Below are 15,807 nucleotides of genomic sequence, written 5' to 3'. Positions count from 1 at the left end.
AGGCCTAAGCAGCTGAGATGCCAGCAGCAGTGACCAGCAAGGGTGGATCTTATTTTTTTTTCTTTCTTCCCTCCACCCCATGTTCCCTGACTCCTAACATCTGGGGAACATCTGGGGTTGAACAGTCCCGCTTTATCAAAGGATTTAGTGAATTAATTAAAAAGACTCAATCCTGGTGCTCTCTGGTTAAAACCCCTGGGTGGATCCCATTTCTTGTGGGACTCTATCCAAACTACCTCCTCAGCTACTAAGCCCTCCTTTCACGGGCCACAGTTTCTCTCGGGTTCCATGGTGGTCCCAGGATTCTCATTCTGGAGGAGCCCCGGGCTGCTCCAATCCCAGCTGCACATGGGAGAATGTGTTTGAAGCTGGATTTGCACATACAAGCCTGCCGTTTTCACTCATATCTGTAGGCAGCGTGGCTGAGATGAAGATGCTAAAAATCTCAAAGTCCCACTAAGCTACCACGGGACCACTGCTGCGAACAGCCTGTGCTTTGGGAAAACCATATGGTCTAACCCGAGTGATGACCTCATAGAGCCTCAACATGTCAGAGACACACCTGGTGCCGTTGTTCCTGTACACACACACACACACACACACACACACACACATGCAGAGTCCACCCTGCCTGGTCTTCCTGTCCAGGCCCACGTCCTCAGGGACACTGACTCTGGCCACAGCCGCACACGCTCCCTCCTGCCATGGCTCCCCCTTAACACCTAGCACAAACCCCAGATTAATGAATGGCCTTTCCAAGCAGCGTCCTGAGCTCTCCAGCTAGGTTACAACCTCTGCCAACTCCTATAGCGGCCATGATGGAAACGCAGGACTCTTGGATGGAATCAGACACCATCCTGAGCCCGTCCAATCCCGTCCCTTGAAACGGGTTCAGTGGAATATTCTTTTCCTGCCTTGGGATGAGGCATCAGGCCATCTCAGTGCCTATCTACCTCCCCCAGTAGTCCCCTTGTCACTTTAAGCCATAAACACCATCTCAGTTGTTTTAGTCAACTTTTTTCATGGCTGTGACCAAAAGACCTGACAAGAAAAACAGAGGAGAGGAAGTCTATTTGGAGCTCACAGTTCAGAGGGCTGAGTCCCTACATGGCTGACTCCCTAGCTCTGGGGCCGAGGTGAGACAGAACACCTTGACAGGAGAGTAGGGCAGAAGCCAGCAGCTCGGGACATGGCCAGCAGGAACAGGGAGAGCTCCACTGACCAGAGGGAAATATCAACCCCAAAGCCATGCCCCCAGTGACCTATCTCCTCGTGACCCACCTACCTTCAGTTACCACCCAGTTAATCCATATCAGTGGATTAATCCACTAATTGGGTTGCAACACTCATCATGGAATCATTTCACCCCTGAACCTTCTTGCATTGCCTCACATGTGAGGTTTTGGAGGACAGCTCTTATCTAAACCATAACATCAATTAAGTAAAATAATAATGATAAAAATTCAGCCTACCATTATTTGGATATGGTTCGAGTGTGTCCCCCACCCTTTCATGTGTTGGAGCCTTAGTCTGGGTCTGGCGATATTGGGAAGAGGTAAACTTTTAACAGCTGGGGTTTGGTGCATGGTTACCAGGTCACTGGGGTTACTATCCTCAGAAAGGATTCACTTTGGTTTCATGGAGTAAGTTGTGAATTGTTCTCATCAGATGCACCCCGCTCCCTGGCTTTCTGTCTCTCCCTGTGATCACTCTGACACAAGCTCCCACCATTGTGATGCCATCAGCAATGAGGCCCTCACCAAATAAATGGGGCCACTCAATCTTGTGGCTAAATAAACTTCTTTTCTTTATGAAGTACCCAACCTCAAATATTTTGTTATAGCAACAGAAAACGGACTAATACACAGTGCAGCTAAGTGCAGGCAGGAAGGTAGAGAAGAAGGCGTGGTCCTTGAATCAATCAGGGCCTTTGGGAGACACAAATCATACCACTCAGTTGAAAAGAGATAATTTAATAACATGAATTGTTTATTGAGTATAAAATCAGATGAATATAATTCCAAGGTGGAAAAGAGAGAGGGAGAGATCACACAGATAGCAACTACAGGAAGCATGAAAGACCCCTAAGGCTGAGGGAACCAAAGGAAGAGATTAAAATTATTAAAGCTTAGACACTTAGAAGAGGAACCGGCTGGAGCTGACACTCAGACCTCTGAGTAGGAGCTGGTGTCTCTGAGCTTGGAGAAGGGCTTCCTGGGCCCAAGTCTCAGATCTGCAGGAAGGGGTGTCACCCCTCTGGGTTCTCAGAGGTGGGAAAGCTGTGATAAAATTGGTTCTTCAAGTGGTAGAAATGGCCATCCAGACTCAGCTTCCACTGCAGGAGAACAGTAGTGAGAGGAGCAGGGAGCAGGTCCCCCTGCCCCCTCCAGCCTTTCCCAATGCCAGAGCCGCACAGGGGCCACTAGCCAAGGAGAAATGGAGGTCACAGCCCAGCCCCCCAGTCAGCACACAGGACAGTGGGTTTGGAGCAGAGTCAGTAACTTAGCAACCCTCTTCTCTCCTTCCCCAATAAATTCAGTTTGGGTTCCACCAGGTTTTGTCGAGGGGCAGGAAGTGTTGGTGGCTAGGAAGAGACATAAAGAGGACAGGACAGTGGTTAGGAGGGAGGGAGCGGGGAGAAAGACCCTAAGAATCCAGAGCCTACCTCCAGCTTTCCCTGGAGACAGGGTGGGGGAAGCCTGTCTGTCCACCCCACCCCCCACCCCCTGTGGCCACCTTGGACAATTCCAGAAGCACCAGCTCACAGTCACGGCCCCACATCTGCACCAGAGACCCCCACTCTCTTGTCCCAAGCCAGCTCTGCATGTGTGGGTCTATCCCAGTGCAGCTCACCTGCAGTCCCTGGCTTAGGAGATTGCCCAGGACTGAGTCGGACCCCAGTGCCACAGGCCATCCTATCTTCAGGGCACCCAGACCAAATGCCCCGTGGACCTCCTCGCGTGATCCCTGGGGTGAAAGGAAGCTGGTTGTGGGGGCTCTGTTCTCCCAGCTCTGCCCAAAGGAATCATCTTTAAAACCCACCCCCAGCCATCAACCCTCCCTCGGGGTTTTAGTCACTGGAAGTTCCCAAACATCCCACCGGGGACGCCCCCAGGTCTCTCGGGTGCTCTCATTCACAACCCACTTATTATGGGGTGCCTTTGTGTTTTGATGTCTTAGTCAAAACTCCAACAAGCTGTTGCGCCTGTTTGTCACCCCGGCCCCGGTGCTGGCACCACCTGTAACTGACAGCCCAATTGTTGACTGACTCTCTCTTCTGTGCCGTGCAGGAGGAGGACGTCCTGCGGTACCACGTGGTCCCCGAGGAGAAGCTCCTGAAGAATGAACTGCACCAGGGCATGCACCGGGAGACCATGCTGGGCTTCTCCTACCTCCTCGGCTTCTTTCTCCACAATGGCCAGGTATGATGCTGTTGTGTAAGCCCAGAGACAGAGGGCTTAGCTCCTATGACCCCTATCTCTTCCATATTGGAATAATCTCACAGCTGCTTCCTAAGCCTTAGCAGCCCAAAACAGTCTTTGGTTTGACCAGAAAGAATGACAGCTAAGCTAGATCGTGGAACTCCCAGTCACCTGCCCCGTGGTCAGCCTGCAGTTAGGCCTTATGAATTGTGATATTCGAGTCCCCAGGAGTCACAGGTGACCCTCAGCACCAGTACAGCAAACCTGACATTGAGTGCCTCAGGGGGTCTCCAAGGTGGAATGGCACCTGGGAGCTCAGCACGAGTCCCAGGATGTGGCAGAAGCTCCAGGACATCAGGAGCCCAGAGACCTACGCAGGACACAGCAGCCAAATGAATCATGTCATCATCACTCCATGCTGATGCAGCTCAGTCTCAAGGCTGAGCACCACCCTGAGATTCCAGCATTTATCTCACACTCTCCTGAAATATTTAAATGATTAGAACTCATTTTAAAAAAGAACTAGTGAGACTGATATTTAATATATTTCAAATATAAAATTCTATTCATGTATTTCAAATACCAAGTTAAAAAAAATTAAGGGAAAGAAATATGGAATGAATCTAACAGAATCATGGCATATACATATATAAATGAATGAAAGGGAATTTCTTCCTTTCGTATACATAGAGAGTACCAGCCAAAAATAAAGAGGGCTGGGGCTGGGGCTCAGTGGTAGAGCGCTCGCCTAGCACCCGTGAGGCACTGGGTTCAAAACTCAGCACCATATAAAATTAAAAAAAAAAAAAGTATTGTGTCCACCTACAACTAAATAATATATATTAAAAATAAACAAATAAATAAAGGAGTGAAAGGAAGATCAGTAGAGTAGAAAGGGAGAAAAGGGGAAGAAAAAAGAGGGGGAATAAGGATCGAAGTCAAATTCCTGTGTGTGAAATTTTGCAAAAAGGAACCCAAATACTATGTATAATTAAAATGCTCTAATAAAAAAATATATATATTAGAAAGTTGAATCTATGAAAACATAACAAGAACCTCACAATAGTATTCTAAAATTCTCACAAGAAAGGTTAATAAAAACAAATTGTTAAAGAGACACTACAGGTGTGGTGGCACACACCTGCAATCCCGGCAATTTGGGAAGCTGAAGCAGAAGGATCACAAATTCGAGGCCAGCTTCAGCAACTTCTTGAGGCCCTAAGCCACTTAGTAAGACCTTGTCTCAAAATAAAAAAATAAGAAGTGTCAGGGACGTGGCTCAGTGGTAAAGCCCCGGGTTCAGTCCCCAGTACCAAGAAAAAAAAAAGAGAAACACAACAACAGACTGTATTAAAATTAAAGTTTAATTTCAGAAGATTTTAAGTAATAATAATTTGATTCTCTTTAAAAAGTGTAATCTTAAAAACAATTTTTTCAGTGGTGTCATCATTGAATCACAAGTAACTTTTTATGTAAAATCTTTTTATCTGGAGATAAATAAGATCCTTTGTACTCTTTATTATTTGGAGACTAATCTAATTCCAAATATTTTTCTCTGACTCCCACACATAGTTCAATAGTGATAACTTTGAGGAAAACTTTTAAATATATAGCCTTATCTTTCCAATATTGTCAACTAAATATTGTTGTGGATAGAGAGCTCTCTTTTCTGGTCTCTTTTCCATCCGTCATCTTTCATTTCCTTGTGTAGAAATGAACATTCCCGAGCACTTAGTTGACTCAGTTATAGTGTTTTTGTGTTCATTTTCCATTTGTCTAGAAATGGAGCAAGAGCTGTTCATACAGTAGAGGTTTCGCTCTTACTGGTGGTCATTGACTTTCTCTTATGACAATGGACATGCATGACAATGTTTTCAAATGAGGAGGCAACGTTTAGATCAAAACCTTAACTTCTCTGAATATATCTCATGATAGAAGTGATTCAGACTTATTTTCTTCATGCCAAATTAAGCAACATTGCAACTTCAAATGCTCTGCTATTTTGGGTACCTAAAAACAGCTCAGCATCTTGGAATTCTGGAAATTTGTGCTGTAATCACTATTTGAGACTAAATAAGGTTTCCTGGTGGTTTTCCCAGTGTATACAGACCTGGAACATGTCTATGGAACTCAGCTATGATTTATCTCAACATTCAAATAGAAATTTATTTGGGCTACAAGTAAATCTTAAAGGATGTTACTATTCAGTGGAAATGCAAATCTAGGCACCTAGTTGGGTCATCTTAATATTGCCAAGGGGAGTGCTAAGGATGTTATTTTATGTATTACTTGGTGAATTTAAAACCCTTATGAGATAATGGGATTTGGGGTTATTGTAATGAAGTCTTCTTTTTCTCTCAACCTTAGCCCAGCTGTCCCTACACACACACACCATTCCAAATACATCATTCTTAAAACTCTTTCCTAGTTGTCTTAATTCTTTCATAAATGCCATTTAACCTTTCCAAGAGTCGTCTGCAAGTTAACCACAGAGCAGAAACGTGCTGAAAGGACAGTCCTAGCCCTCACGTCTTGGTGGTAGAAGACATTCACACTCCCAGAACCTCCAGGCCACAGCCCAGCTGAGCACATCCACACAGCCATCTTGCCAGCAAACCTGACATAAGGATCACAAGGCAGTATATTTCCCAAGAATGTAAAACAATTGTTTTGAGTGATGGAGAGTATCCCAGAGCTCACCTAGAACAACCTCGTCCCTCTACAAAAGAGAACATTGAAGTTCAGGAAGGGAAAACAACAGGCCCAAATCACTCAACTAGATGGTGCCGGATATAGGACCATAGTCAGACTCCCCTCTCCTAGCCAGAGCTCTGTCCTGTCCACCGTGGTGTGCCACCTTCCACGTGCATAGTGAAATAGCCTCTGGACTGCTGTCCTGTTGACAGCCCCCATTCCCATCTTCCCTATCTCTCTTCAATTTACTATAATATAATATTTAGTCCTCTCGCTCACAGCTCTATGTAAACGAGGCTCCAGTAAACTACACCAATGTTGCCACTGACAAGGGAGTGATCCACGGCCTGGGGAAAGTTCTGGAAATTCAGAGGAATCGATGTGATATTAATGACACCATTATTATACAGGTAAGTTATATCCAGAACCAAGATACAAGGAATAAGGGATGATTTATTTTTTATAATTTTAATTTTTTAAGCTTAAGAATTTTCTTTTAAGATATCTCAGTCCAAAAACAACTCAGTGAGCATCTCTGATGTTCCTAGGAACACATGGGCTGTGGTTCTGCAGAGATAATAAGATGTGAGCTTTGTCCCTGACGGGCTCTTGATCTAGTGCAACAGGGTGCTCCTTGGGTGCCTGGGAAAGGCCACCTGGAGGCTGTGTTAAGCAGGAGCCTGAAGCCACAGCTCTCCTCCAAGGGAAAATGTGCAGGGAGGGCTCTGGGATGCACCTGTGTTGGGTATTGGCTAAGCCTGGTCTACTAGATGAGAAATTAGGAATGGATGATTTCAGTGTATTATGGGATGCTCAAATGGAGGCTTTCCACCTCCGTCCATGGGACAGCAGAGGATCCTTTACTAACAGTAATAACTGATGGTGTTGATTAAGTACTCACTGTGCATCAGGGGCTGCTCTAAACTTCCCCACAATACCTACAAAGTAGGTACTTTCACTGTACCCATTTCACAGATGGGAAAATGAGCCAGAGCAAGATTAATAATGCACCCAGGCTCACACATTAGCAAACAGCAGCCCCAGAGCCAGAATTCTGAATAGCCACATTATATTACCAAGTAGTACTATACTACCAAGTACTACCAGTAGGTACCAAGTTAAGAACCGGATACACAGGCAGGCCTCTTTCTATTTTAGGAGTAGGTTGCACTTGAGTAATTTAACATCTGCATTTTAACATCTGCTCTTCATAGGTGTTATTTCTTTGGAGTATCCTGACTCTGTGCCCCTCAGCTAGACCAGGTCTAGCTCCTGAGGATGGACACATGTGTAACACATTGATAGTCCCTGAATCTAGCCCAATCTCACTAACCATGGTTTTTCAGTAAATCGGGGTTATTGTTAAAGGAATTTGGATTTAAATGAGTTGAGACCTCCACACCTTAAAAAGTTATTAGAGTCAGAAGAACATTATGGGGGAAAAGTGATCCTCAAACATGCAAGCCATAGAGCAAGCAGTTCACAAGTTTGTCTCAAAGAACATTAAAGAGGTTGACCAGATGATCTTCCCCGATTTTCAACTATATATTTGATTTTTATCTTCCCTCATTTTCAATTCCTCAGCTCCAAGCTCTAGAAAATATTTGCAGCCTCATTTTGCACTAAAATTAATAACCTTGAAATTTCTCCTTTGTTTCTGTTTTACCAAGGGAAAGTGTGGAAAGTGTCCCCAGACACCAATCTGCCCATTAGGAACCAAACCACTAGTAAGTATTTTGTCTGCTCCAGATCTGTAGGCGTCCAAATTGAAAAATCAGACCTCTTTTTCCTTCCTTCATTCCTGTCCTTGGTTGTAAATGCATTCTTTGTTATCCTGTATATATACATCTTCATCAAGTCTTAAGTACATTTTTAAAGGAACCAAGGCAAGATTTCATTAATAACTAAATAGAAGTGGGTTCATACATCAACACAATTGCAGGATGGGATTGTTCACTTTCTGCATCTTTCATAGCAGCCAGTGGAGGATCACAGCAAGAAATCTTATCAGAGAGGACAGACTCCATATCCAAAACCAGATCCAGCCTGCTGTGTTCCCCCTGTGTTTCCTTTGATACTTGTAGTTATAGCTAACTTCCTCAAAGAAGCAGAGTCAGACCCAGGAGAGTTAGAAACGTTTGGGGATTAATTCCCAGCCTGTGTTCTCATAGCTCTTTTTGATAATAGCTACTTTGTTTGTTTGTTTGTTTGTTTGTTTGTTTTGTACTGGAGAGTGAATCCAGGGACACTTACCCACTAAGCCACATCCCCAGCCTTTTTTTTTTTTTGTATTTTATTTAGAGACAGGGTCTCACTGAGTTGCTTAGTGCCTCACTTTTGATGAGGCTCCTCTTGCTTTGGCCTCTGGAGCTACTGGGATTACATACTTGGTGATAATAGCTATTTCTGATAAGACAGTTATGAAGTATGAACACCTGTGCATCTTCCACAGCATGATGATAATAATTTATAGGAACAATAATGAATGCTGAGTTTTCTCACTTGAGTTTTAATTTTGTTTTGTATATTTTTAAATGTTTATAAGCAAAAAAAAATTTTTTTTCTTGAGCCAAGGGAAAATAGAAATCAATAAAAATAGAAACTCAGGTTTAGATCAATGAATATACAGGACATTATACAATGAATATACAAAGACACTATCTGAAGTGTTCTACAATTCTTCTGAACTTGAGTTGGTTTCTAGAGGAACGTTCTTTTTGTGGGGTATTACGGCCAGTGTATTATTTGGATTTTTCCACCTGGCCTTCTGTAGCAGCATAGTGTCTTTATGTTTCTTTGCTCTGAACCCATATGAGAAGCCACGCCCTCCCTGTCCAGAACGCCCTGGTCAGAAAGACAGCAACATCTCACCCACCTCCAGGCCTTTAGAGGATGGAAAACTTCTTTTCTTAACTAAAAAGTCAATAGAATCTTTCCTATTTTGTAGGGCGATGAGACAAAGAAATGCATCTATACCATTTATTTCATGGGAAAGCGGTCCGTGTTCATCGGGTGCCAGCCCAAGTGTGTGAAGACGACCATCGTGAGTATAATGCTGTAGTTGTCCTTCTGGGAAACTCAATCTCAGGTCAGACTTCCAAAATGCGCGTACTCTGCCCATCTCCTCTTCACCCTGCCCATCTTCATCCTTGTCAAATGATAGTGGGAGCAATGACACAGCAGCCCTGCCAATCAAAAAATGGGCCAAAGCCACCACATTCGATTGTACGGTGAAGAAATCGATATTCTGAGAGGTAAGAGCAAAAAGAGACAGAAGAAGTGGCTGCCACCAAGGCAAGACAAGGTGCCCCTGGTCACTTAGAAAATGGGACCCCAAAGCTAAGGGTTCCTGGGGGTCATTTATAACATCCAACCTGCTTCTCTCCCAGAACACTAGACATGCCCTCTTCTGTTTTAGCAAAGACCAGATGGTTTGGTCCTTAAGCTGCAGAGCTCGGGGCTGGAAAAATTTTTATGTTTTAATGCACTCAGCAAAAAGACAGGCCAAACCCAAATGGACACCCTCCAGGGCTCCCCTGAACTGTAGGACATCCTCTCATAGAAGGCCAGAGGCCGCCTCCACAGAGGCCTCCCCTCCTTCAGGAGGACATGAAGTAGCATTTGATGTGAGGGGCCCTCGTTTGGAGATGGAGACGGCCTGCAGGTCTCAATCCTCTGCCTCATACCAGGGAAGTTGCTCAGCTTCACCCCGTCCTCCGGTGCTCCACCTCCGTCCCCCATGAGCCTGGAGTGCCACCGAGGGACGTGCGCACTCAGCCTGTCCTTGTGTTTCAGACCAGAGCGTGCTGCGCTGGCTTCTTCGGTCCCCAGTGCCAGGCCTGCCCTGGGAGACCCCAGAACGTCTGCTTTGGGAACGGCATCTGTTTGGATGGTGTGAACGGCACGGGCGTGTGTGAGTGTGACCAGGGCTTCAGCGGGACAGCCTGTGAGACCTGCACCGAGGGCAAGTATGGCATCCACTGTGACCAAGGTGTGCACCCACCTCTGCTGGCCAGCCCTCCCCTACTCCCTTAGCCCTCTTTACAGGCAGGCTTGGGCCCACCTGTGTTGCTATCATGGATTGTAAGACTGTGTTGTGTCATGTGCACAGGGCAGCATTTCTAAACATTGACCTGGACCTACCAACCTACGCTGATATTCCCAGGCCTACCTGTATACACTAGTTATCATGGTTAATGTTTCATGATGGACATTGCTCAACAGTTTTAAAGGCAGACTTGTGCACATTATCTCATTTAATCCATACAGAAGCAACCTTACCTACTTGGGGATTGCTGTGTCCATTTTGCAGATGAGGATGTTGACTTCCCCCAAGGACATAGCTGATGAGAAACAGGACTGAGATAGAAAGGCACATTTTGCTTGACTCCAAAGTCTGGCTCTTAAATCAAGCACATCCTTTTTGAAAAGATCACTCTACTGATTTGCCATCAGCAAGCTCTGTGCTTTGTTTTTGCAAAAATGGTGCTGAGTTTGAGCTAAGTCATCTGCATGTTCGCACCCTAGCTTCCTTGTGCCCAGGGAAACACACCTGTGAGAGGGAAGAAGAAAGTTCCTACTCCATGATTATAAAACAAATCCTTGTTTTACCTGGTACTAAAAACCAGGAACTGAGCTATCACTGTCTTCTCATTAGCTGCTCTAAGGCGGGCAAAATAAATATATAATTGAATCACTACAATATGGCCATATAATAGGCCATTGAAATTAGAGTACTTGCATTTTTTTCTGGATTGTTTGGAAGAACTGTGTGTTTGCACTTGTGCAGGAGTTCCAAACATAAAGCCACAGGGACAGTCATGGGGTCCAACAAACCCTTTTTGGGGGGAAGGAACCCCTAGCTGTCATCCAGTTCTCAAAGAGGCTCATGGAACCAACATCCCATGTTCCTGAAAAACATGGCGGTGCACACAGATTCTTTTGAACCCAGAATCAGATGAATGGGCTTCTTTAGAGTCCAATCTTTGGAAATAAACATGATTCTGTGCCAAGGGACCCCACATAACCCATCCTCAGATAACCTTGGCCGAGGCATTCACGCTAGTTGGGTCACCTATGATGCTACAGGGCCCCAAGCTGGGGTGTGAGCTGCTGTGTTGGAGCATGACCTGGCTCACCTTGAACCCATGTCCCTGCCCCCTGCACTCCTCCCTCACTGTGACTGTAGCCCCCTCCATAAAAGACAATGGTATCCTAGAATAGGCTGCAGTAAATGATAAGCAAGGTGTTGGACGTGGGTCGGAGACTGACTGTTTTCAGGCATCTTTCCACTTAGCATGTCCTTGTGTCCACGGGAGATGCAACCAAGGACCCTCAGGTGACGGCTCCTGTGAATGTGACGTTGGCTGGCGAGGCGTGAGATGCGACAGCGGTAAGAGCGAGCCCTTCATGTTTATCTTCTATTCCTAGCTCCACTTCTTGGCTGCTACATATTGTTCTTTGAAATTAGAAATGACACCTTTATTGCTTCTTTCGGCAATAATCATATTGCCTTCTTGTGGCACAAAGTTTGTAAAATAAAGAAAAGAAAAGAAACATTACTCACCCTCCCAGGGCAGGAAAACACTGTCACTGACATTCTGTACCAGCCTCCCAGCCGTGTCCAGGAATGTAGAGTGTGCAGGGGACCGGAGGCTTCAGGCTGTTCTACAATCTCCCGTTTTCACTTTGCAATAGAGAATAGACATTTTTCCATGTGAATAAATGTAGATAAATGTCATTAAATTTTAATTTCAACTGTCCCAGGGCAAAAGGAAAGGAGAAGACAGTGGGGAAAACAAACAAACAAACCAAAAATCAGTCGCATAGGGCTAGGAGATAGCTCAGTTGGTAGAGTGCTTGCCCCACGTGCACAAGGCCCTGGGTTCAATCCCCAGCGCCACAAAAAGAAAAAAAACAGTCATGTAGATGAGTCCCAGCAAGATTGGTTGGGATCAGGAAATCTTACTACACTGGGTTTTTTGCTTTGTTTTGTCATTTTGTTTTGTTCTGTTCTGTGCTGCAGTGCTGGGGATCAACCCAGGGCCTCAGACATGCTGAGCAAGCGCTGTACCACTGAGCCCCCCAGCCCCAGCCCAACTACAAAACAAGGCCACATGAGCCCATCCTGTGCACATCTTTCTGCATTTGTCTGATTAATCTATTTGGTTAAATTCCAAGAGATGAGGGCCTCTGAATCAGGAGTACACTCTGCGGGAAGGTCTAGCCATCTGTCCTCCAGGGATGGTGTCAGCTTATTGTCCCACCAGGGTCTGAGAAGGGCCTTCTCTCTGGCCTCTCCACTTTGCACTGGTTCTTTCTGTGCTCCAGGTGAGCGGTGAGAGGGAAGAGAAGGCCAGAAGAAATCGCTCGGGAGAGCACAAAGGTGTGGGCAAGTTGTGCACATTTAGGGATCAAAGGATTGCAGAATGAGGGGTGCATGGTGCCGGGGTCCTGACCTGGTGGGGTCCAAGGGGTCCTGAAGGATGAGTGGCATTGGCAAAAAGGATGAGAAAGGAGTCGATCCGTTGGAGCAATCTCCAGAGAGAGCGCTCCGACGCAGCTTTCTCTGGGTCGTCTTTTACTGCGATTTTTCTCATCATATGGATTCATAATACGTCATTGATTTAACAATTTCAAAACTTTGCCAAGACGTGAAATTTCCTTAACCATCATTAGGGGTATAGAAAAATGTAACATCAATTTACATTTTTCCAGGATGTGACCTTTAGTTATCAGTTATGAAGGGCATAGAATCATTAATAAAATGCGTCACTAATTTACATTTTTCAGACTTTCCCAAGATGTACTATTTTTCCCAAGATATGCTATTTTCTTATTGACTAATGCCAAACTACGTAACCAGACACTAAGTCTCCTAACCTATCATTAACCTTCAAGTTTAAAGTACACCTGCACCTTATTTCTAATCTAAAATTCCCATCTAAAGAAGTCCCCTTAAATCTTATACTTAAAATACCCTAAAGTTTATAAACCATACTTCTTAAAGCATATCAGAAACCCATACAACTAAAAACTTAAGAATTCTAGACCCAAGAATCTAAATAAAATATGTTTCTAAAATTATTCTAAAAATGTCTTATAAAGCTACTTTAATTAATTCCTACATTTATTCTCATAAAACTGGCTAAGCTGCTTTCTCAAAGAGTTTCTTGGTTTCTTAGTCAAGGTGCATGAGTTGTTATAACTTTGTGATCTCTCTCAGTAAAAAGCAAGTTCTAAATATCAGTCCACTTACCGCCAACATTAACTATGCTCATCATAAGTCCCTATGTGAAGTAAAAGAAGGTTTATAGAAAAGAGGAGAATATATCTTTATATGTCCTAACTTTCCTAAGTGTATAACATAACTTTCCTTAATCAAAAATAAAACTACGTATGGTGGGCTTTGTACAATAGCATAATGATTAGGCTTTCTAAGAGGCCGGAAATATGGGCTTGGGTTCTTAGTTGATATACTCAATGTGGTGCCTAAAATTCTCGTGACCTTTTGGAGAATGATTGCTGTCCATTATCAGTTTTCTCCTCAATGTACTGAGATAGAGGAGCAGCCTTCTATTTGTCCTCGATATGCTGAGGGGTGGTAGAACAGCCTCCAAGGCATGAACTACCTGTTAAGTTCTGGCCACCTGAAATTTAATTTGGTTTGGCATTTAACATACTCATGCCTCCTGTCAGGAACATGAGCATGATAATGAAAAGTCCCAATTACATTAAAAAGGGTCTCATGGTTTCGGTTTCCCAGCAACCAGCACGGCTTTGCCATCACTCATCCTCACTGTGAGCTTGTCAAGACAGTGGGAGGGGGAGCACATGGGGGCAGAGGATTGCTGGGTGGAGAAGCTACTGAGGCGGGCAAAGCTAGATCATCAAAGACCAAAGATAGAAAATCCAAATCCTTCTCCAAAGGGCCCACCATGGAGTCACTGCCAATTAATCAAAGATTTAGAGCCCGTTCCAGAGAGAACTAAAAGATGATTGGGATTTCAGTAGGTAGAGAAGGAAAAGAAAGGAGTTTTTTAAGTTTAAGGAAACACACAAACTGGGCGTGGTTGCTCACATCTATAATCCCAGCAGCTCAGGAGGCTGAGACAGGAGGATCATGAGTTCAAAGCCAGCCTCAGCAACAGTGAGGTGCTAAGCAACTCAGTGAGACCCTGTCTCTAAATAAAATACAAAATAGGGCTGGGGGTGTGGCTCAGTGGTACCCAACCCCCCCAAAAAAAGAAAAAGAAAACACCCAAAAGCACACACTTCCATTGCACCCATTTGAGTGTATAAATATTCCCTCTAACATAAAGCAGATCACCTTTAGAGCCAGGTCCGTGTTTCAGGACCTGCATGATAAGGCCAAGGCTAATGAGATTTTTACTCCAAAAGCTCTCAGCATGAGCATCCTGCAAGAGGGGTACTCTTTTCTCCCCTCTAATGATTTCTTTCAGGATTCTTCCCTGCCAGGGAATATCAATTATTCTAATAGCTGGACTATCTGGACATCCAAGGGCAATAACCCTCGCTGTGTCCATGAAATTTAGCAATTAATGCAAGTGATGATTGAGTGCCTGCTGTGTCTCAGGCCCTGGGCTATTTCTACACATGCAAATATCAAATCAGTTGTTTGTCGAGTTTGCTTGTTTGTATCAGTGCATCACAAAATGATGAAAAACTAGAAAGAATAGCAAGAGAAGTAGATATACAAGTAGAAAATCAAACCCAGGGTGGGGAGGGGGATGCACATCAACACCTAGGTTGATGCTCCATGAGTCTGTAGTTACACTCAAGGGAGGATCCTGCGTTTGACTCATCCCTGTAACCTCCCTGCCTAGCACAGAGGCCAGCAACCAGGAGACACTCCATGAGTGTATCTGACCTTCATATATGGCTCTGAGCTCCATGTGGATTCCCATAGTTAACACAATGCATACCAGCTACTTCTGAGGAACTGCCTCTTTTCCTAGCACCAGCTACTAAAAGAAAATTCTCATGTGAAGGCTAACCAAGCAACTGGGCTTTCTTTTTCAGCGATCACAGTAGACAACTGCAATCGGATGTGCCACACCAGTGCCAAGTAGGTACCCTCTGGCCTTCTTTGGGGACAATGCAAAGGGGATTCTTTCCCAGTAGCTTGCACCCCAGGCTCAGTCCCCAAGGAATTATTTCCTGACAGCATTTCTGAGGACTTAGGATAAATTTAAGTATGAAACTTAAAAGGTCTTTAATGAGGCCACCATCAACCTGCCAGATCCAGCCCTTTCAACAAGCTGTCCTCTGACTCACTCGGTACTTTGACACCAATGCCAGTTGTTGGCCCCGGTCAAGCCACCAGGACTCTTCCACAGATGCAAGGCAGAGCGAGGCTGCCTCAGTAGGCCTGCCTCCTGATTTACAGCCAAGCCTGCTGGCCTCCTCACTCCAATGGGGCATACACTTCCCACTTGCAGAGAGTTTAGTGAGGACATTAAGAACCCAGCAGCTGGAGTTAGACCTGATCTCATAGTCAGCCTCTGTCACTGTCACTGTTGCATGACCTCCCGTCAATTGCTTATTCTAAATTTCAGTTTCTTTATCTGAAAATGGAAGTAACAGTAATTCCCACTTGTTGGGGTTATGGGATAATGCGTAGATGATACAAGGTAAGGCTTGAAGCTCAGCTGCTTGCATGTCGGTCACT

At 44.8% G+C, this 15,807-nt stretch overlaps 1 protein-coding gene across 1 annotated transcript in view; it reads left to right on the top strand.

The window, feature by feature from the left end:
• Stab2 (stabilin 2) overlaps positions 1-15,807 on the top strand; it is a 154,639-nt gene that overhangs the window by 85,516 nt on the left and 53,316 nt on the right. The window contains exons 34-40 of the mRNA XM_026398214.2: positions 3,291-3,422; positions 6,398-6,526; positions 7,787-7,843; positions 9,064-9,159; positions 9,912-10,107; positions 11,413-11,508; positions 15,159-15,204. Coding sequence (XP_026253999.2) covers positions 3,291-3,422; positions 6,398-6,526; positions 7,787-7,843; positions 9,064-9,159; positions 9,912-10,107; positions 11,413-11,508; positions 15,159-15,204 — 752 coding nt within the window. The remainder of the gene's footprint in view (positions 1-3,290; positions 3,423-6,397; positions 6,527-7,786; positions 7,844-9,063; positions 9,160-9,911; positions 10,108-11,412; positions 11,509-15,158; positions 15,205-15,807) is intronic.

This window comes from Urocitellus parryii, chromosome 5, assembly GCF_045843805.1.
Source record: "Urocitellus parryii isolate mUroPar1 chromosome 5, mUroPar1.hap1, whole genome shotgun sequence".
Taxonomy (NCBI): Eukaryota; Metazoa; Chordata; class Mammalia; order Rodentia; family Sciuridae; genus Urocitellus; species Urocitellus parryii.
Note: the sequence above shows the minus strand (reverse complement) of the source record. Positions and strands in the feature narration are given on the sequence as shown.